The 21,821-nt window shown below is 42.6% G+C and overlaps 1 protein-coding gene across 3 annotated transcripts in view; it reads right to left on the bottom strand.

Moving 5' to 3' along the window:
* Nucleotides 1-21,821, bottom strand: part of tln2a (talin 2a) — a 46,030-nt gene that overhangs the window by 9,171 nt on the left and 15,038 nt on the right. For all 3 annotated transcript variants that reach the window (XM_049718787.2, XM_049718786.2, XM_049718788.2), the window contains 41 exons: nt 18,716-18,871; nt 18,427-18,524; nt 17,879-18,008; nt 17,498-17,650; nt 17,210-17,352; nt 16,067-16,194; nt 15,924-15,987; nt 15,732-15,836; nt 14,568-14,723; nt 13,877-13,978; nt 13,324-13,400; nt 12,681-12,861; nt 12,394-12,507; nt 12,172-12,280; nt 11,875-12,083; nt 10,981-11,079; nt 10,589-10,756; nt 10,380-10,514; nt 10,139-10,298; nt 9,888-10,054; nt 8,748-8,876; nt 8,566-8,679; nt 8,323-8,436; nt 7,519-7,653; nt 7,177-7,305; nt 6,998-7,100; nt 6,689-6,897; nt 6,142-6,261; nt 5,877-6,074; nt 5,001-5,140; nt 4,524-4,617; nt 4,262-4,351; nt 4,044-4,166; nt 3,492-3,635; nt 3,171-3,332; nt 2,901-3,041; nt 2,297-2,478; nt 1,794-1,926; nt 1,370-1,471; nt 689-859; nt 467-613 (listed from right to left, as the gene is read on the bottom strand). In XM_049718787.2, the coding sequence (XP_049574744.1) occupies nt 467-613; nt 689-859; nt 1,370-1,471; nt 1,794-1,926; nt 2,297-2,478; nt 2,901-3,041; nt 3,171-3,332; nt 3,492-3,635; nt 4,044-4,166; nt 4,262-4,351; nt 4,524-4,617; nt 5,001-5,140; nt 5,877-6,074; nt 6,142-6,261; nt 6,689-6,897; nt 6,998-7,100; nt 7,177-7,305; nt 7,519-7,653; nt 8,323-8,436; nt 8,566-8,679; nt 8,748-8,876; nt 9,888-10,054; nt 10,139-10,298; nt 10,380-10,514; nt 10,589-10,756; nt 10,981-11,079; nt 11,875-12,083; nt 12,172-12,280; nt 12,394-12,507; nt 12,681-12,861; nt 13,324-13,400; nt 13,877-13,978; nt 14,568-14,723; nt 15,732-15,836; nt 15,924-15,987; nt 16,067-16,194; nt 17,210-17,352; nt 17,498-17,650; nt 17,879-18,008; nt 18,427-18,524; nt 18,716-18,851 (5,514 nt within the window). In that variant the 5' untranslated portion in view covers nt 18,852-18,871. The remainder of the gene's footprint in view (nt 1-466; nt 614-688; nt 860-1,369; nt 1,472-1,793; nt 1,927-2,296; nt 2,479-2,900; nt 3,042-3,170; nt 3,333-3,491; nt 3,636-4,043; nt 4,167-4,261; nt 4,352-4,523; nt 4,618-5,000; nt 5,141-5,876; nt 6,075-6,141; nt 6,262-6,688; nt 6,898-6,997; nt 7,101-7,176; nt 7,306-7,518; nt 7,654-8,322; nt 8,437-8,565; nt 8,680-8,747; nt 8,877-9,887; nt 10,055-10,138; nt 10,299-10,379; nt 10,515-10,588; nt 10,757-10,980; nt 11,080-11,874; nt 12,084-12,171; nt 12,281-12,393; nt 12,508-12,680; nt 12,862-13,323; nt 13,401-13,876; nt 13,979-14,567; nt 14,724-15,731; nt 15,837-15,923; nt 15,988-16,066; nt 16,195-17,209; nt 17,353-17,497; nt 17,651-17,878; nt 18,009-18,426; nt 18,525-18,715; nt 18,872-21,821) is intronic.

Here is a 21,821-nt window from a genome sequence, read left to right as displayed (position 1 = left end):
GAAGGTGGCTCAAAGCTATTGCATAGTGCAAATCCTCCTGCTTGGAATACTAATAATAATGCAGAACCAACTAGAACAACAAGCAGATTGTTAAATAAACACCTGTGTGACAAAATTGATTATCTTTATAAAGGCAGAATTGATAACTGTGTATGCGGGAGCAAGCATAGTAATGAAAGCATCTGGTGAATATTTAATCCATTAAAAAAAAAAAAAAAAGCCTTGCAAGTAAAAGGAAAAGAAAAAAAGAAAAAACATGATTGCCAGCTTGCACTGCATACATTACGGCGTCTGTGTTAAATTAACGGATCACAGGGAAGCCAGCAGACAGCAGTTTGCAATATCGCAGGTACTTCACGTTCACAAAGCATACAGACACTTTGGAATCTGACATTGAGCCGCAGTAGTTTAATATATATTGCCGACTTTTTAAATGAAAAATTAAACAGACATAAACTGGATTTACCTTGGCCATGGCCTCCGCGATGGAATCCACCATGCCGCCGACCATGCCAACTTCACTGGCAGCCTCATTGAGCGTCACCATGATGTCATCCACCGCCTCCTTCATTAACTGAGAGGCCTCGGCGATGGCATCATGAGTGTGAGACGCCTGAAAGTTGTCACTACAATATTACTTTGTACAATAAAAATGGATGATGGTAACAACTGCCACTGAAGATCTGACCTTGCAATTTCCTCCCCCCTCCTTGGCGGCGTAGAGCATTTGCAGGGCGGACTCAGCCAGGGTCTTGGTCTGATCCAGGAAGGTCATCTGCTGCTGGTGGTCCTTCAGCTTGGACGCCACGCCCACTGCTGCCCTGCTCAGCGGTTCAAAGTAGCCAGCCAGCTGGGTCACCTAAGGTCAAACATTTACATCAAATCTTGAGTACAGGAAATTTCATTTCTTTTTTTAATTATATACATATATGGACTTTACGGACAAAAAAAAACACAATAATGTTATCGTGCCAATGCCTCAAAACTGAACTTCTCATCAGTTTGGTCATGATTCCATTTCTGTACTCCTCACAGCCACTAGGGGGTATACCTATACATTAGCTAGGGTGTAATGTATTACGGCAAAGATTTGGAACATTATTGGTATCCTATTATGTGCAACATTATGAATAAGCAATGTGAATAAACGCTCAAAATGGATTTTTTAAAATAAAATAAATAAAATTAAAAATTAAAAAATTCTAATTAAAAATGCGTCTCTCTGCATCACATTTATTTTCGCCTATTGCAAGCAGGTTTTGAATGTATCCCCAATGATAAATGACATTTACTCTACTTCCACTTTTGTCTCGCTTCACGCTTAAATCATTTAAGTAAAGTCATTAATGTGTTGCCCTATATAGCGCACCTTGTGTCCTAGTTGGGAAGCTTCGCCTCTGGCAGCAGTGGAAACAGGGTCGATTAAGTGGCCAATTTCCTGAACGGAGGATGTCAGCTGCTCTTGCAGGGCCTGAAAAGAAGAGGAAATGAAAGTACATTTGTTCCTGTGTGGCCTTTTCATGTGAAAGGTGGAATTGCATTCACAGTGCTTCATTTGGAACCTTGACATCAATGCCCTCAAACTGAGTATCTTTTCCGAGAGAAAAAAAACACAAACAACCTGGTTAAATAAATAAATATGCACACACAAAATTAAAATATTGTTGCAGCATGAATTTTGGCTTTTTTTTTTTTTTTAACAGTGTGGCACATGCAAAACATCGCAAAATATTATTTGATAAATAGGAAGAAAAAAAGAAATATGTTGAGTCCTTTTCGTAACGGTTCCTTACCTCCAGAGAAATGTCGTCCCTGCTGGGTAAGTTCTGGCTGACCGCAGCCAAAGAGGCCTGCTCAATGTCCCGGATACATTTGTTGATGTTATCAATGGATGAGTCGCACTCCCGCTGGCCCGGGGCCTTGTCCCTGAGATGGAAATGGGCCAGAGAGAGAGAGAGAGCAATAAAATAGATGGGGGGGAGAGAGGTCGAAGGATGACAAACAGGACGGAGTTAAAAAAAGATGGACTAAAGGAACATGTAAACACAAAGGATGCAGTTTTTACATCCATCCTAGCTTTGAAAAATCAAATCTAGAAAACTACATAAAAATAATAAAAAAGAAGAATATTGCATTTTCTTATAAAACATTGTTTTTAAAATACTTCTGTACTAATATTCGACGTTTATGCTGTGAATATGTGAATTTAGACCCTAATATAACAGTGATGAAAGGAAGTAAATAGGATAAAGCGTCAACACAGGGTAATTGTCCCCCCCCCCCTCCCACAACAAACCGGATGGCGGTGATGAGACTCTTGATGGAGTCGGAGACAGTGCGGGAGTGACCGGCCAGAACAGACCAAGTGGGTGGGTCTTTGGGATTGATAACCAACGAGCGGGCGGTCTTGAGCAGATATGTGGAGCTATCAAGCATGGAGCGTGCCGATTGGATGATGGGCTCCTGAGCCGTAGAACCCTGCAGCCAAACAAGTTGGTGGAAGACTTTAGACCATAGGTGTCAAACCCGAGGCTCGGGGGCCAGATATGGCCCGCCACATAATTTTATGTAGCCCACGAAGAAAAATTTTGCATTGACTGTGTCATTACTAAAGCTACAAATTGTCTTCACTTTTGAAAAATAGAGATATGCAAGCAACTGTTATTACCATTCATCTTTTTAAACTACTTGAACAATTTTTACGAGGATTTTAAAACTAGTTATTCATCAGTTTGTTGTGTAGCCTATACTGTATGTATACAGAAGACATTGACAGCCATAATGGCCCTCAGAGGGAAACTGAGTACAATGCGGCCGGTGACAAAAATGAGTTTGACACCCCTGGTTTAGACATAAAATGCCTTTTGACTAGTAGACTGCACAAAAAGTCTGTGACTGACCTCGTGGCTTATCTGAGCCGGGATGCTGGCAAATTCTGGGTTGGAGGCAAATATCGTCAGATTTTCCACGGCTTCGATGAGCGGAGCTGTGGCCACTCGACACCTGTTCCTGTTCTCATCTGAGAAATCTCCATCGAGAGCCTGAGAGAGAAAATCACAAACAAGCTCTTGCTGTCATGTTCCACTGATTCTTTAATCCAATGCCTACTGGTTTAAGTCCTGAACGGACATGTGATCTGTCTGATTAGGCTTTGGAAGGACTAGACCCACCTTAATGGTTTTGACCAAGTTGGCGGTGCTGTTAGCCACCTCCTTAGCTGATTGGACAAAGTGCCGCTTGGCGACCGGGTTGGTGGTTTTGGAGGAGGCTAGGCGGCAGGCGTTGCACAGAGCGGACGTGTGCTTTGCAACAATGGTGGCTGCTGAGAGCACCTGCAATGTTAAGGAGAAATAAAAATAAGGCCCATAAGATTCATGGTCCATTAGAGGCCACTGCAGCATTTACTCAAAGTATCTGTGATTGTATCTTAAAGGTGAGAAACAATAAACAACAATACCTGTTAGTCTGTTTTATTTTATGGCGGAATGTACCTGGGAGGCGCTACTCTCTGGGTCCACAAGATTCTGACAGGCCATTTGAATTGCCTGGTTGGCTTTTGCAAACTGGATGGGGTCCACCAATCCCTGGTGACCTGCGTGACTGTTGGGGTCGGACACGCCCACCAGGTAGGATGCCTAAGAATAAAAAAAAAAAAGTCTTGGGTGTGTATGGAACTGCCTACTATAAGTGAAAAGCCACAACATAGGTATTAAAAGAAAACTTTGTTTTAAAAAAATCACATTTAAAATATATTTAAGTCAAATCAAACAGATTTTAAACATATTGTAAACTTATAATGGCATTCCAATTAATCCCATTGAGAGGAATACATTTGGAACCAAAGCTGTGAAGGTCAAGTAAAAAAAAAAAAAAAAAAAAGCAATAACTATAAACTGGAGACTTCCACAATATAGTAACAGATGGCTCGATACGTTCCACAATAAAATCTGAAATTGCGGGGCGTAAATAATCGCCCACGATATAGTACTGGAACATTGTAATCACTTCACAGGAATTAATGACGTTTGGGGATTTGTACGTACCTGTCCTGCAGCTTCGGTGAGCCCGCAAAGGGCCTTGGACGCCAATCTGACGCAGTCTCCGAATGACATCACATCTCCCGTCTTGCAGTTCTGGGAAATTCCCGCCATTGACTCTCCCAAGACCTGGCCGGACCAACATGAATAAGAAAAAACCAGAGTGACAGATTGTGAGATGAGGGATGTTTTAATCTCCCAGTAGGGAGACCTGGAAGGCTTACCTTGGAATTTTCCATGACACTCTCGATGCAGTCAAAGTAGGAGAGGTCATTGATGGGTTCATTGGGGTTGTCCAGCATTCCTCGGACAGCCTGGAAATTTTTTAGTAACTTCTTTTACACAGAGGTAAAACATTATCCTACCTTTGCCTTTTACACAAAACCAATTGAAATCGTAATCTGTGTAACAACACAGAGACAAATCATACTCCTCCGACTTGTTGCTTGGTGGGAACCAGAATGATTAAAAACCAGTGTAGTTTACCTCAAGCTCTCGCAGGGCGTTATCACACTCCTTTTGGCCGGGCGCCTGCTGAGTGCACAGCGTGATCAGCTGGTTGATGCTGTCGGTTACAGCTCTGAAACGAGAACCGGAAAATTACACTCTGAACCAGTCACTTTCAAGCTTTTTACACCGAGTAAAAAAAGATACTTAGCTCTTTCATGTAACACCATGACGAAGTAAATAGAGTATTTATAAAAACTATATTTTATATTGTTAGCCACTGCGACGCTGTACATTCCAAATGTATATACTTAAAAGTTAAATACAACTATAACTATGCTAGATAAGAAAAACGTGAATTTAAGATTCACGAAAATTTTATTCAGTGATCCTTTTGCCTACCACTAGAGGGAGCACTAGTGATATGTGGGCTCTACACGACGACACTAACTGCTATGAAAGGAAGGACACTTATCGTGACTATTGATTCCAAAGTATAAAAAGCAGCGGTGGTACCTCGCAGCGGCTGCGAGCAGATTCTTGGCGTTGGCTGCAGCGGGATCCACTGACAGGCTCTTGGCGGCCAGCAGCAGCTTGCTGGAGGCCATGGAGATGTTCTTCAGGTTACCAATCACCTGTACTTGGTCGTCCCGCTTCTGTGAGGACGAGCCATGTTAGACAAAATAAACAGCAGCAAGAAAAACTTTCAAGCCAATGAAAGCACAATTGGGAAATAGTGTAGTTATTCTTTTTAATAGGGAAGTTGGGAAATAACAATCAGCACAGTCACTCTGGCTTTATCTCACAACCTGCATGTAAAGCTAATTGAAGATTTAAATTCAAATTCAAAATATGTGTTGGCTGGTAACCAGATTAGGATGGACCCCGCCTCTTGCCAAAAGTCAGCTGCGACAGGCTCTAGCTCACCCGTGACACTAATGTGGACAAGCGCTATAAAAAATAAATGGCTGGATGAATCCTATAATTTATGGTTATGGGTGGATGATTGGGCTGCCAATACTGCTGTGCCTTGCTTTATAAAATGTATACAAGCTCTGCCTTATGGCTGGTCTTGACAGGCTCAATTTTTATTATTTACTGATATTGACCCAAATGTGCTGAATCACCAGGAAGATGGATGTTTTACTCTGATGGAAGGTGTGCTTTGTATTTTACGCAACGTACTGTATGTTATTATTTATGCGCTTTGTGTTACGAAATGCATAATAGGTGGTCACAATGGGTTTTTCTTTTCGCAGATTTTGACCTAGAATATGGAAATGTCAAAAAGGTAGCAGGAAATAAGATCTGGTATTATTTAATTTTCTTGGCCGTCTCCTCTGGCAGTGTCTCGTATTATTTTGTGTCAAGTTCATGGGAAGCAAAACGGACCTGAGTGTGCCCTGCCATCTCGATGCCGGCATCCAGGAACTCGTCAAAGTCTTCGCTGAACTTCCCCGACGCCACCGCCAGCTGGCTGCTGGAGGCCCTGGAGGCGTGAACCACCTCGCCCGCAGACTGGTTCAGATCAGCCGCCGTTTGATTGAGCTCGCTCTGTGCCTCTTGAAAGGTCTTGGAAGGTGGCGGGATCTAAACGCAGCATTTATTAACTCCCCGTGCTTATAAAAACATTTTTTTATCGCTTGCTTCAACTCACGCTTTCAATGAGGAGCTTCTTGCTGGCTTCGCCGATGCTCTTGAGAGCCATATCTACGTCCTTCTGACCAGGCAGACAGTTGACGCAGTTGTTCAGTGAATGAGACACGGCCTTGGCCACCTGCAGGTTCAACAAAGACCTTCTAAATACAAAATGCGGCCACACTAGCAAAGCAGCACCACCTTTGCGTTTGTTGCAACCTACAGCATTAATGAATTTGGGGAAAATGAGATGCAAAGGCATAAATCATTTATGATGTTTTGCTCATAAAAAATGCCACCTGATTAATTAAAATGCTTTCCCTTGCTTATTATGACAGATGTTGAGCTGCTTACTTCCCTTGCCTGCATGTAAATATTTACCAGAAAGTTTCTTATCAGGCAATTGCAGGTTTATGGAAGTCTCACTAACTTTTTGGGGTATCAATTTAAGACCTCTAGTACATATGACAATAAGAAATGGTTGGAAAATATACTCAGTAACCTTTAAAAGTCTAAAGAAGTGCAAATTACGGGCATATTTTTTGTTAAATGTTGTCAGATCTCACCTGGGCCAACCTCTGCTGGCTCTCCGCATCACCGGGGCAGATAAGCGCCTCCTTGGCCTCGTGGATGAGAAGCGCCGAGCCCTCCATGACGTCGCGGGCCGAGTCCAGCATGGCGGCGGCGGCTTTGGGATCGGTGGTGGAGGCGGCGACTCCGCGGGCCGCCTGGGCCAGCGTCTTTAAGGCCTGCGCCGTCTCCCTGGCTGCTATGCCTAGTGCACAGCAGTGCATTATTAAAAAAAAATGAGAATTTATTTTTACCCAGCTCCGATTCATAGACATACTACGCAGAAGTTAATTGTCAGTACCAACCTGTGTAGTGCTCATTGCCTTGTGCAGCACAGGTGAGTAGCTGAGCCATGGAGGACCCAACTGACTTGGACGTGCTCCCCAACTCCTGAGCGCACTTCTCCAACTAAAGGAAAATTTAACAACATACAACTTTATATTGAAACTTCTTAAATTAAATGAGTAAAGTGACTTCTCCTTACCGATTCTCCCGGCAGCGGTTTCAGCTGTGCATTGCCTGCAGCCAGCCTGGCATCCTGCAGCTCAGTTTTCAGCGTTTGGATGGCAGTGAGAGCAGAGTCGATCTCCATGGGGCCACAAGCTTCATGAGCCTTGAAAAAAATAAAATCACAAGAAAAACTAGCAATTAATTTGTTTCAAATTTTGTTTTCATATTATGATATCACTTGTTCCCAGGCAGATTTCAGCAGCTGAGCAAATCGACAACACTACAAAAATGATGCAACAGGCCAATTTCTATGCAGTACAAATGAACTATTTGTCTGTATTAAATGGAAAATACAAATTGAAGAATTGTCTGCTACCTGCTGTGCGGCTGTCCTCAGCTCGGCCAAGCAAGTGGCCAGGTTCTTGGCACACTGACCCAGTTGCATGGCTGCAGCCTGATCCGTCACCGTGGGAACTGATGACTTTGTGGAGGTCACCATTTTACTTCCGGGCTATGTACAACAGGGAGCATACAGGAAATTGATCTATTTTCAAATTTGCTGTGTAAAGCAAAACTCTATAAAGGTTATGATAATGGCTGTCCCTAGGTGCTATTTCTCACATATGGCCGTTTAAGAGTTACTGATTCGATTTGAACTCGGTTGCTAAGCAAAACAACAGCACCTACGTGGACACGTAAAAAGGCTAAGATGTGAAGGTAGCAGTCTCTTAAATGATGATTTAAATGGCCGCTCCACAATGTTGTGTGCATCTAGGTTTACATTCTGCCAAGCTATATAAATTCCTCCCAGACTGCTTTATTTCTTGCCATTTCTCCATAATAGTCCTTTTAAACTCCTCTTCACTTGACATACATTGTAATTTACTGTAATTGTGCAATAGCAACCTTCTGTTGAGCAAATAAACTCCCGTGGCTACCATTTGTCGAAATAGAGCAGTTCAATCAACAAGCTTGTACAGAAACTCCACCACAGGCGTGCTTCTTGAGCTATTAGATAAAAAGAAAATAGGTTGTGGGTTCATTTTAAAAACATCCCAGCATGGTCCTATCTCTATTTATACTTTCTTCGTCCTCATTTCCAAAGTAGTCTTGACAATTCTGGGACGTTAAGTCTCAATATTCCATTTTGGTAAACCCGTGTGGGTGTCATGTGTTGCACCTGTAGGAAGTTCTGGCTGGCAATGATGAGGGCAAGCTGTGCACTGATGTCGTCCGGTTTGGCCTGGCTGCTACGCACTCCTTGGACCAGCTGAGGGATGTGGTCAGCCACCGCCTAAGTTACAGAAAATCGGTGGTCAATTATAGTTAATATGTAAAACCCTGATTAATGTTGATGGTCATTATACTTGACTAGCAGAGACAAATGAACACAAATTGTTTGTTACAACCCAATCCTGCTCACCTTGCAGCTCTGAACCAACTGCTGGTGAGCGGCTGTGTTCTTGTTGGAGGCGGCGGCATTCTGAGCGGCGGCGATGGTTTGCGTGGCAGCGGCTGCACCTTGTTTGGCGGCATTCTGAATCGCACAAAATGGTTCAAATGATCATTTCTGCCCTCTTAGCCCCAAATCGGATTCCCGCGGACCTCCAGTCTGTTGATCAGCTTCTTCTTGATGGCGTTCTGAGCGGCGGCGTTGGTGGCTACTCGCAGACCCTCAGCGGCTTCCCTCAGTCGCTGCTGCTGATCTTCGTTCTCGGGAAAGGCCGCTGCACCCTGAAGGCAAACGCACATCATTCCAGCTATTTTTCTTGAGGGTAAATTACATTCCAGACCAGTAGAATTTACCGCCGCCGTCTGCCTGTTGACGCCAATTAAAGAAAACAAGACATTTGCATAATTATAAAAACCTGCTAAAACCCTTCCAGAGGGACAAATGACGACACGGCGTGCATGAGCGAGCCAACGCTAACAAGCTTTCCAAATCCCGGGGACGCTTTGCTACGGCAATATAACATGCAAAAATGGAAGAGGAGATCAAACAATGAGCGGTGTCCAGAAGTCTTCTATCTTATCAGTTTATCAGTCGCCATGGCAACAGCTTTGAGATGAGGTCCAACTGATATGTGTAGAGGCAACTGATGGTAAATTAAAGCTTTATTTGAAGTAAATAGCTGGAGAGCATATTTTTATAGTCACAGTGGAAAGCGGGGAGCTATTCATATCAGATAAATTATTTTCCTAAATTAGTCTCGCTTTGCCTTATTTTAGCATGCTAACCCTTCATCCTAACTGTCATATAGTATGTTACACTAAGTTTCTGACTGGTTGTATTATTAGCTACAACACCTTTAGGCTTCATTTCGATTCAAGGCAGGAATGTGTACCAAGTGTAGTGTTACAGTAATTTGTTGAGAGGGAATGACACAGGCTAAATTAGGATCAAACGGAAAGTGAGCAGCGTTAAGCCACGCTTGGAATCACAGTGACTTAACATTCATATACACAGCATTGCCAACTTTCAGTTTTGGGATGTTTCTTACGCTTTGATCGTGGTCCAGGAATCAAAGTGAGACAATGAGCGTAGGCAGAGTTTTGTTTTATAATCTTGTACAGACTTAATTAAAATGTCAAACTAAGAGTACAGGTCAGTGTCAGGTCAGATGTTTTTAATTCCAAGTGAATGACTCATTGACTTTATTAAAGTACTGTTACACAATTTCAGAAGATCCAATCTTAGAGATGGTAGTAGTAGCGAGTAGTCAAGAAAGAGAGCAAAGATGATACCTTGGCTGCTTCCACCATCCTGGCAGTGGCGTCGGCCAACAATTTAGCTGCCGCCAGCAACTTCTTAGAATTGTCCATGTCCACCTCGGCTTCTGCATCCGACCTCATGGCGTTCACCAAGTCCGAGGTGGCTTGGGCCAGAACCCGGGCCTGACGGACCATCTCTCCTGTGAGCGGGAGGCATACACGACAGTGGGAATGTTATTATCCCAAAATTAAATTTGCATGCAACACTAGCTTTTCGGCCTGACCTGCATCTCCCATTGAGGTGAAGATGCTCTCGGTGACGGTCATGATGGTGTCAGTGGCCTGGTCGTAGCGGCCAATGGGCTCTCCTCTGGAGGTGTACTGGCGGACGTGATGCAGCAAATCTTCTAGAGCTTGATTCACCACGCTGGCTGCTGCACTAACCTACAAAACAGACCAGGAGCTTCTCATGAGTCCAAGTTTAGCCACCACGACACCTTCTTGGGGAAGGAAATGACAATGAACCTGTTTGAGGAGTTCTCCGTCCTCTGTGGCCGAGAGGCAGGCCTGGACGCAGCTCTCCACAGAGCGGTCCACCAGCTTACCGGCTTCGATGAGCTGTTCCTGGCAAACGGGGGAGCTGATAGAAGGACTCACTACCTACAAGCATGTGGAAGGAGATGCCATGAGAAGAGATGAACACTTAGCAAGATTGATTCGGGTTTATGCAGTACCTTGGCGCACGCCACCAGCTGCGAGGTGGACAGGGCACACTGGGTGGCAGCGGAAATGACTCGGTTCTGGAGAACAGTGTCCTCTGCGACCTGGGCCACGTTCTTTGCCTTCAGGACCAACATGGCGGCGGCATTGGCCACCGCCTTGGCCAAGTTCATAAGGATATCCTGCACAGGAAACAAAGTCAGAAGGACCAATCACCCGAGAAATAAATTTAAAAAAAGATATGGCGGCCATGTTTGAAGGTTTTACATATTGATTCACACTGTGAGGAAAACAAAGGAGACGAGTCTTATCATTTGATTATATTTTCAAAATAGTTGTAATAGCTGAAGATTTCGACATAGTTTGAAGTGCACCGTTTTGACAAACAAATGGGCACCATGGTTACCTGGAACCTCTCGTCTGTTTCGTTCTCTCCAATCTGTCGGAGGAGGTCTCCGCTGGCTTGGCCGATGCTGCCTGCTGCTGTCAGCACCGTCTGTCTGGGCTGAACACACACACACATACACACTCTTAAAATGGCTTCTGCTTAACCTGTTTAAGGTACTTTACATTGCTTCAATTCTTCACTTGAAAACATTCCAACATAAAAGAGCATCTCTAATTCTTCAAAATCCTTACACATGAAAGGGACCACGCATCATGACTAGCTGACAAATGTTTTTTTTTTTTTTTTTGCTGCTACAGAAGAAACAAACAACTTTGAACAAATGTCAGGCAGATCGTTACAGTCCTGCAGCACAAGTCCATAAAGTCAACTCCATTATTCATAAGTAGGCAGATCAACAAGCCACTTGCTGTCTGAAAATGCCTTGCAGTCAGCTTCACGTCACTCACAGCTCTTTAATGCACAATGTACATACATGCACATTTAATAAACTGGTGAGGCAAAGTCGCATTACTCAGAGATTGCACATTTCATTCCGGGGCCTCTGGGTGTGTAATTAATTTGGACACAACAAAGAAAGGTAATTATATAGAAAGCTCTATGTGACACCGAAAAATAACATTGCTTGCTAACTTGCTGTAATTCAAAATCTATTCAATACAATATTAATACATAAATACAAAAATGGTATTGCGTTATAAAAAATTCATATTTGTCATTTTGCTCATCTTAGTTAAAAATGTGAGGAATATTCAACAGAAAGGAGCCTGTCCATTTTTAAACATTACAAACAGATGGACACAAACTAGGCCCAAAAAAAAAAAAAGATTCTGCTGAAACCCGGTGTCTGGTTTTAAATAATTTATCTGTACATTGACGATCGATTTCCCTTACCTCTCCAGAGGCAGGCTCCACGGCTTTGAGCAGGTCAGACACGGCCCCCGCCAGCGTCCTGGCGGCCTTCATCAGGTCGTTACCGCCGCCGACCTCGTCCTCCATGAGAGCGGCCAACAGCTTAACGCCCTTTGACATCTCAGTCAAGTTAGACGAGATGGTTGTGATGGCGCAGCCCACTGCCGTGTAGTCCGTGTCGGTCGGGTCGCCTGGCGGGGAGAAATGATCGAGGACTTAAATAGTGACGTTTTTTTAAAAAGACCGCAAAACCCAAAAATAAACATGGCGGCTACTAACCGGCAGTGAGGTTGACGACGGAAGCGGTTCCTGCGGTGATGGCGTCAACCTGAGAGTGAATCTCGTGTTTGGATTCATCCATCTTGTTCTGGATCCAAACTTTGGAGGCCTGCACACAATGTCAATATAATTCTATTTATACAGGGCAGCTATAACAAAACGCTTCACATTTAGCAATGCGACAACCTCAAAGACAGTGAAAACACAAATGAATAAACATACCATGTCCTGTCCTAATGGAGGCAGGTCATCGACCTCTCCCAAATCAATCTGAGCCTTCTGCACGGCCTGCATGCTGGTGTTGATGGTTCCCATTAAAGCTTGCTGGGCTGAACTCTGCAAAGGAAAAAAAACATCTTTTAAGTAAACAGTCTTGCTTTGGAACAGTTTTGTCAAGTCTGCTTCAATTTGACTCAATTTCTCTGGAATAGCAATTTTGCAGCTTTTTAAGAAATACATTTTTGGATCATGTCTCTCATTTTAATTAATTGTAGGGAAACTTTTCTTACCAGCGGTGGCATGTGTCCACGGTGCATCTGACCCATGGTGATCTGCTGCTGAGGAGACGGCATGGAGCCCACGCTGAGCGACTCGGTCCCGATGGAGCCGGATCGGATCACTCCGGGCAGCGCCACAGAGCCGTGCTCCGCCCGGCCCACGCGGTTAAACTGCTGTTGGAGAATGGTGGACCTGAAGGCGCGACAGAGCGGCATGAGTTAGCATCACACATCATAACAAGAAAAATGAGATGGCCTCGATTGGGAAGCTGAAACTCGGACTGGAAAATGAGCTTGCACGTCTAATCAGGAAATGTTTAGATGGAGCTTGCGTTTTCCCAGTGCTGCAAAATTTCCTCTGGAGATTATCTCCCACGATAAAATCCAGAGGAGGAAGCGCTGGTGTGTTGAAATGAAGTCCTGGAAGATAGATGCGTGAACTGTGCTCCAATTTGGTGTGGAGGAGGAAATTGGAAAAAAGAACTCAGTGTGTAATATGTTGTTTTTGTAACACTAGAATGCAATAACATTGTGTTGTTATAATAACACCATCATGGCACAGCTGATAAACTTGTACATAGAGGGAAACGAAGAATGTAGTTCCTTCTTAATTGAACAGGCTCGAATTAAATGTTATTATTTTGCTGTTACTTACTTTTTAGGCGATACAGATTCTTCAAGCATGGTTGCTTCCTCGTCACCTTCCAACCCAAAACGATCCTTGCTTTGTTTCTGTACAGTGGGGATAAAAAATATCCTCAGTGATTTTTTTTTTTTTTTTTTAAATTATATACAGTATCCAGATTTTACTTGGCAACATTTGGAAAATAAGTACTACTATTAAAAACGATGAAATTTCCCCTACTCGCCACAAATAAAAAACGAGATATTTGTGTTTTATTAAATTTGCCTACAACTGGCAGACAAAATTAAATAATTGATATGATCAAGGGAAACAAGAATTCAAATAAACAAATAAATCAATCAAACAAACAAATAACTAAATAAATAAATAAAATTGCCCTTACAGTCTGACACTTTTAGATTACTTTTGTAAGGAAGAGTAGGAAATTATTGCCAAGTGAGGACAGGTGATAATATTCCAAATATCGAGAGCAAAAGGTGCTTCGAAATATCGCTCGCACACAAATTAGATGTTATCTTCCTCTGAAGGATATTGTTTGATCGCGTGGAGATAAAGGCCTCACCTTTTTCAGAATGATGTCGATGTAACCCGCGATGAGCTGCGAGATCTGCTCGCCTTCGGTGGTCTGCACAGAGTAGTAGCTCTCCTGGTACTCGCCAAAGTCCTGCACAAACACAAACACAGTAACGTCAACTCTAAGTTTTGACCTTAGAGAAAACCAGAAGCGAGATCCAACCCAAAGCTAATAAGCAGTTCACAGCAGCAAAGTAATCCCAACCATATGAATTAACATCATAAAAAGGGAAACCAGGTGGGTTGCTTCTGCATGAAGGAATCCGTGTTGCTCATTGACTTGTGGCCGCACACGCATGGTGGAATATCGATGAGTGAGGAGAGGCGTTCAGTCAAACAAGCGCACGAGGGAATTTAAGAAGCGAGGGAAACGCTCGGGTTGACTGAGCTCCCGGAGTGCTGATTCATCAACAGAGAGGCACGGCCAAGTGTGCTTCAGGGTGAGGGGCAAACGATGAAAAAAGACAAACGCTGTGTGCAGGAGAACGGCACTAAATATAAACGCAATTTCTGGTGTGGAACAAATTATGGACAGCTGAATCCAAGTTTCATTTCATAATCAGTAAAATAATAAAAATGATTTCCAAATATACTTCATGAACAGAATTTCTGAGTGTGTGTGGTGTGAAAGAAATTATATTTCATCCCGCAAATTCCAAACTATTTGACTTCAATCTTACCAGGGTAAAGCTCTTGGGCGAGGCGGCCCACCTCTTGACGGTGGTGAGCGGCCACTCTTGCACCACATCTTTGGTCTTCTCGTCCACTCTCATCACAGATTCTTTGGTGATGCCCAGGAGGCGTGGCACCAGCTTGTTCTTGCTCTTCATCTTCTCCTGTATTAAAAAAAAAAAAAAAGTCTGTTAGCTCATTGTCGACGTGGGGTCGGTTTTAGTATTTGTGTTTGGCAATGCGTTCATTTCACAACAGCTGGAGTAGCACACTGGATTTGTCATTACTAAGATTCTATGAGAAGAAAAAGATTCGGCGCAGACGGTAAGCAGATGGACAGAACGTGACGGTCCGTGACGTCGGGTCACTGGGGTCCACTTGTGTAAAAGTTATGGCGGGAATGTCAGTTGTGTGGAATCTCGAGGGGGTTACAAGGTTGGGGGGGGACTGAAGGCAGGGCTATTTTTAAATGCCTCTGCTCTGTCGGATTACACTCAAGGCGAACCCCAAATGACAAAGGTCGAGCGGATTCCATATGAAAGCCGAGACGGGGCGGAGAGGCGAGCGTTTGAGATTTGTGTGTTTCGCGATTAAAGTAGAAGCAGTGCATATGGATGAATGAGTATTTCCTGTCGATAGTTTTTGATTTATCAACATGGATTTGCTTTTTTATGATGGATTTTTTTTACACAGGTCTAAGAAGTTCTGTTTGATAGCAATCGTGGTATCATAAAAGACTAAAAAATTCCTATTAAAGTTTAGAGTATTATATGTCACGTCTTATTTGGGAATTAATTTTAATTACTTTTAAATACTTCATTTGATCTCATTTAAAAAAAAATACACAATTCATCATTTTTGGTATATTGGATATTAGTTTTACTGGTTTTCACAGCGAGCGTGAGGGAAATGACCAATGGGGATATTTGTTACAGGACATGAAAGGCAAGTAAAAATTGAAGAGAACCCCAAACACTTGCTGAGTAATTTTCTTCAACTCCCTTTTTATCCACTGAAATCCAAAAAGCTCCGCAAGTAGATGTCACTCGGGAGATAAAAGGCTTCCACTTTATATATTTTTTGGGTCTTTTCTCAATTAACTCAAATGCAAAAAGAAAGAAGAACCGGAGGCAAGCTTTTTCATCTCTTGAATCAAATTATTGAGAGCCCACCTTGACCAAGAAGAACGACACTCCGTAAGTCCGCAGAGACCTCGCCAGTTTGACGTACTTGACTTTGGCTTCGATCTCTGTCATTTCTCCGCAGTTTTTGTGTTCCTGGAAGTGACATCACAGCTTGATTTAACTTCTGGAAGATTGGTTGAGTGTAGAAAACCTCCTCAATAAGTCACCACATAGCCTCACCTGAAATATTTTCTTCTCAGATGCTCTTTGCTTTATGTATTCTTTGGGAAGAAACTCCTTCAAGCTACAAAGATTTGAAAAGAAGAATCAGAAATTGTGTTTGGAGGTGAGACAAATGAGGGCAACGCAGGTTAGTTACGTACTCTAAGAATCCAGGTTTGTGTTTGTGCTCGATGTAAGGTCCAAACTGGATCTGAGCCTGGATGCCGCCAAACTCGCCGGCCTTGTCGAAGGACACGGGGTGTGAACCATTCAGAATGTCATCTCGAGCCTGAAAAGAAAGAAAACTCCATCAATGTTAATCCCCGAGGTTAATACGCAATGCCAAAATGACATCCATTAATGGGGGATTAATATTTAAGTGGAACGAGGGTGATAAAATGGCAGCTTAGCTGTCTATATCTAGTAACTGCATAGGGTAGGGAGAGACAAACAACACTAACACCAATCAAAAATTCTGCCTTCAGTCAACCTTACCTTGCATTTTATTCAAATATTAGACTTATTAAGTCTGGAGTCCCTCAAGGTTCTGTTCCTTGCCCATTTTTGTTCATTCATTTTCTCTCTCTGAGCGTTTCGCAAGTCTTTCTATTTGTTTATCATTCAGTCAAGCTATAATCAAGATAGTACATTTGGACGAAGTGTAAATCTCAAACGAAAAATCATATTAAACATGTTCAGATGTTTCTATTTTGGGTAACTACGGTTTTAATTTGATGATCTTAGGTGGGTTGATGTTTGACAGATGCCACGTTTTGCCGATTGTTTTCATATTATTGAAACCACCCCCTGTCTCCTTTCATGATTGATGGCCACAAGTAAAGAGTTAATAAAACTTCACTGGATTTCCTCAAGATGACCTCACCGGCTTCTTAAAAGCGAGTCATCCCGCATGTAATCGCTTACAGTGATTCTGCAGAGACTTCTAAGCAGAACCAGACCCCCGGCCTCACATTACTAGCTGTTCTCGACTTCTTACAAGATCCAGCTGACAAAGTGCGAGGTACTCCATGACCTCGCCCCCTGGCTACAGTTCAGGCCTCCTTGTTCCACATTCCACTTTAAGACCCACAGCTACTATCCGAATATCCCCTTTCCATAGAAGTAAATACAAAATATATAGAATCATCTTCTGGTTTGTTCATTACTGGATTTTAATAAATAAATAAAAACATTCATTAATGTACGAGGGTTAGGGTTAGAACCAATCAAAGAGACGGGCAAGATTAATGTATACATACATATGTATATGTAAATGTATAAATGTGTTTGACTGGGGGCCCAACCTGCACATAAAGAAGATTGAGCTGGACCGGATCTCTGGAGTCAACGTTTTGGTCCGAGTAGAAGAACTTGCGTCGCAGCAGGAGTGTCTCGCTCTCTTCCACACCTTGTTCCCTGAAAGTCCTGCTGTGGTCCAGCCAATTCACTAGCAAAATAATTCGCATTTTCACAAGTCATTGATACGTATTACTATTCTACGTGTTCGTTCATATGTATTATTATTACATTTTAGATGACGACAGAAAGATTCTATTTTTTAAAACAAGGATGAGCAAAAGCTGGGAACTCACAGTCGTCGTCAGTGTGCAGTTTAGCTTTGAGCTTCTCCATCTTCCTCTCATCACGCAGCAGCGTTCTGTCCTTCTTTAGTGTTCCCATCCCTTCCTCTTTCTTCTCCTCCGCCGTCTCCTGGATCAGCGAGTACTCCTCATAGTTGGTGATTCCTTCAGGGGAAAGAGTCATCGCCTTGCCTTAGATACGGACTGCGTTTATTATTCTCTTAATATTAGATGAGTTTTTGGGATGTTTTTATTGCTTTTGGGCAGTCATGCAAACAATCTTTACGGATATTATAAAAAATATATTTATATTTGCATCCTCAGTCAGTATGGAAGCAATGTGTTTAGCTCGTCTGCCTCATATAGTTCTCGAGTTCGAGGTTTGAGTCGTACCTATTCTACTGCATATGGTCACAAGCAGCTCCCCGACTGTTTTGGAGTCATCCACCATGATGGTTTTTACGGCCCCGTCCAACATTTTGATTTTCTGGGGCCTCTGCTTCTTCTTGTATTCAAGAATGTCCTGCGATGTGAAAGAGGGGCGAACACAAAGATAGGAGAGCGGGAAGGGGGGTGAAATGAAATAGCGATGAAGCACAGAGCGAGACCGAATGTGCCCGCGGAGGAAATGATCAAATGGGTCCAGGTTTTAGCGGGGCTGAGACGAGCGAATAGAAAGCACAAAAAGCGAATTTAGCGGCTGCCTATCACACCCCGACATTTCCGTTTGGTTCAATTACAATGAGGAGAGATTCGATGCGGAAAAATTGGTCACAGTCACGCATTACACCTTTGGTGCATTTGAAATTCACTTTATATGCAGTGACTTTAGATAAGTTATTTTTACATTTTTATTTTCTGAGAATTATAATTAAAATGAATTAAAATGAATTAAATTAATTAAAAAAAAAACACACACTCATATAAACTGCAATATTTACCCCATTACGAAGCATGTAGTAGTCAAGTGTCCTGCCAGATTCCAGCCAGATGCCTTTTCTGGGGTCTTCATCAGATAGGAACAGACCATAATCCGACGCTAGACCACAAACATGAGGATTTTTGTGTAAACTACAAGCCGCATTGTGACCCAACTCTCTTTAAAACCACAAATGTTCTTAAAAAAAATGACAAATAAATCATTGCTCTTTATTTTCACTCTGTGAAATAAAATGGTGTTCCAATACTTTTGTCTCATGTCAAGCAATTTCACAGTTCCGGTATTCTCACCTTGTCCTGTCAGCGCCTCGGGAACTCTCTCGCGTATGATCCTGCAGGCGTCGTAGACCGCCGTGGATGGCTCGAACTGCATGGTCTTGACCACGTTGCAGTGGCGCACGCAGATTTTCAGCGACAACACCACCATCTTGGCCAGCGGGGTTGCAACTACACCAAAGCAAGGACATCACAACAAAATTGTAATCAGCCCAAATATTAATATTTGGTCTAGTTCAAGTAAAGCTGCCAATATTTCACTTTGGATCTGCCCAACAGCATCTCTCCCATATCTAACAGAAATAATTTTCAAACATTCTAACAAAGGATCTCTTGTCTGGATAGCAATGAAGGAGGCGCAGGATTCCTCTGTGTCTGAGGTTAGAGGTAAAAGGTCATTATGGATGAGCCGCAGAGGAAAAGACACAGACAGGCTTCTCTTCTGGCCCGTCTGGCTCCTAACCCTGACTCACACGTGGAGAATTTGCATCCTATGTGATATGTGTTCGCACCCGGGGCAGAAGGTGTCGCTCCGCCGCCCATTCTTGACACCGCACTGCGTGGAGGCGATGTGAATACGATGAGGTATTTTAAGGATTACATCGGCCTGACTAATGTCGTTAAACATCGTTCGGTGTGTGCTCGAACGTGGCACACCGATATTTTAAAATGAAATAAAAATAATGTGATGATTAACAATAAGGAGTCAGTAGCACAAAGCCTTGCTCGTCTCCCAACCCACCAGTGACACCTACACTGTTTTATCTGCTGCAGCCTCACATAAGCGTATCATGCCGAGCAAGCAATCTGAGCCAAGACTGACAAAATGAATAACAACACAAATGCAAAAAATATAATAAAAGCAAAGTCAACTAATATTATTCTCATTGTAATATAATACAGTTACAAGACAAAAACATTTTGCAGACCCAATTCCCTTTCTAACAGAGTGCCGACATGAGTCCTGACATGTAAGCAGAGACAGAAAGCAGGAGCATGCATCCATTGTTTGATAGATCGATGATGCAGAGCACACCCAGACCTTATTACTGTAACATGGCCTCTAATCCAATAATAGCACGGCCCACAAGTCAGCAGTCCCAGCCAGGCCAGAAAGCATCAACTTCATATTTGGCAATGGGCATGTCGCTAACCTAGTTTGTGCAAATGAACCGGGCTGGAGCATCGTGATAATTAGTCCATCTGCCTTCTCTGGTTGGCCGATAAATTAGTTTCCGCGTAACAACTGCGTTTTTCCAGAGAGCAGATGCGCGGCATATTATTGCTGGCCTCGGGTAACGCCTGCTTGGCCAGGAAAGAAAGATAAGAACTCGCCGTAGGATGTGCAACAAGTTTTACAGGAGACAAGAAAATTATAGCAAATGGTTTCATGATGACGAGTTTCTTGAGATCTTGAAACAAATGAACGAAGGAAATGATCCGGTTCACAGCTATTGTGAAGTACTTCCAAAGAGGACTTACTGGATGTCAGATTTTTTTTTAGTATCGGTGGATGGTATTGGCAGCCACCAGGAAGCCTCGATACCTTAAATTTAGGTATGAAATCTCTAAATTATACCAGTAGTCATCCATCCTAATCGATTGATTTACAAAAATCTAACACCTGTCTAACCTTTCATATTGTCATGCATAGAATGTAAACAAACATCTAACTAAAAAAAAAAAACAAAAAAAACAAAAGATTGAAACAGTCAGTTCGCTCAGTCGCAAACATGTCGGCTCCAATCAGATTCACACACAGTCCAAATCTATATGTCCACTGGTGTAAACATTTGTCTCATCGATTCACAACACAGACGTGGTGTAAACCTGTAGGTCCGGCCACTGTAAACATCTACACACAAACAAGATCCATTCCTACATTTGTATCAGAGCCAACTGAACTCAGACGGATATTTGTCACATTGACCACATTCTTGTGCAAACTACTCGATGAGAATGAGCCAGATGTATTCTACAGCCAGTGTTTGTCCAAACACAAGATAAACACGACGCACTTCATCCCAAACAGTTCTATTTAGGCTATAACTTGAAAAAGCCCACTTTCAATTTGTTTTATTATTATGATATCTTTTTTAAAAGCCAGGTTTGACATCCTGCTTTTCGTTCAATATTCATGACTTGACTTTAATTCACAGCAACACACTTCAATTTCATCTCGACTGCAAATGAAGCCATAACACTGGACGCATTTTTAAAGATTCATCAGAGCACAACATATTGGTCTCTAATGGTTAGCTCCAGGGTGTTTTTGTTGTTGTTGTTTTGCCTTTGTGTGCACATAAATGAGGAAGACTGAAGCAGGTGACTGGGTGGGATCTCATACAGCAGGCAAACAGTTGTTAAACACTCCCTCTAAACTAACACAGCTTGAACATTCACCACCATCCACTTGTCTCCTGTTTTTTTCCCCCCTGAATCATCATTTCACTGGGAACGACAGGAAATCGAATTAGTCAAGCCTCTCGACCACAAGATGAAATCTGCTTGAGATTTAAATGCAAACCGCAGTTGATCTTTTTGGCACGTTGGTCAATATCGAGCCAAATTTTAACCCTAAGTAAGATACAGAATGTAAAGATCTGCACAAACATTCGTAATGATATAGGTGCAGGTTCAGTGTTGGTTAAGTAAGTAAACAAAAGTTTGACTACATATGGCAAATTCTCATGTCTCATATATAGGTCAGCGCTGGAATGAGTAACAAAACAAACACTAATTGTACTCCTGACCCGCATAATGGAGATAGACAAACAAATGTCATGTCAAGTGCACCATTGAGGGAACGTCACACTATTGTGCTCTGCTTTGCTTACAAAAAGTAGCGCACCCAAAGGAAAATCAGGCTTGGACTGGTTAAGGAAAATTACAAGATGGATAGGTGGAAAAGAGAGCGGAAGGAGGAGGGAATGTTAAGTACGTATTTACTTTAAAAGCGCTTTGTTTAAATACCAGACATGTCACACTTAAGCTTTTCAGGTCATGTAAAGGACTAGAATAAATTAATAGAAATTCATTTTTCAAAATAAAACAACTAAATGAACTCAGAGATTTGGACTATAGGGACCTCAATGACTCGTTTGCTATTTTAGAAGCTTTG

The sequence above is a fragment of the Syngnathus scovelli genome, chromosome 4 (assembly GCF_024217435.2).
Source record: "Syngnathus scovelli strain Florida chromosome 4, RoL_Ssco_1.2, whole genome shotgun sequence".
Lineage (NCBI taxonomy): Eukaryota > Metazoa > Chordata > Actinopteri > Syngnathiformes > Syngnathidae > Syngnathus > Syngnathus scovelli.
Note: the sequence above shows the minus strand (reverse complement) of the source record. Positions and strands in the feature narration are given on the sequence as shown.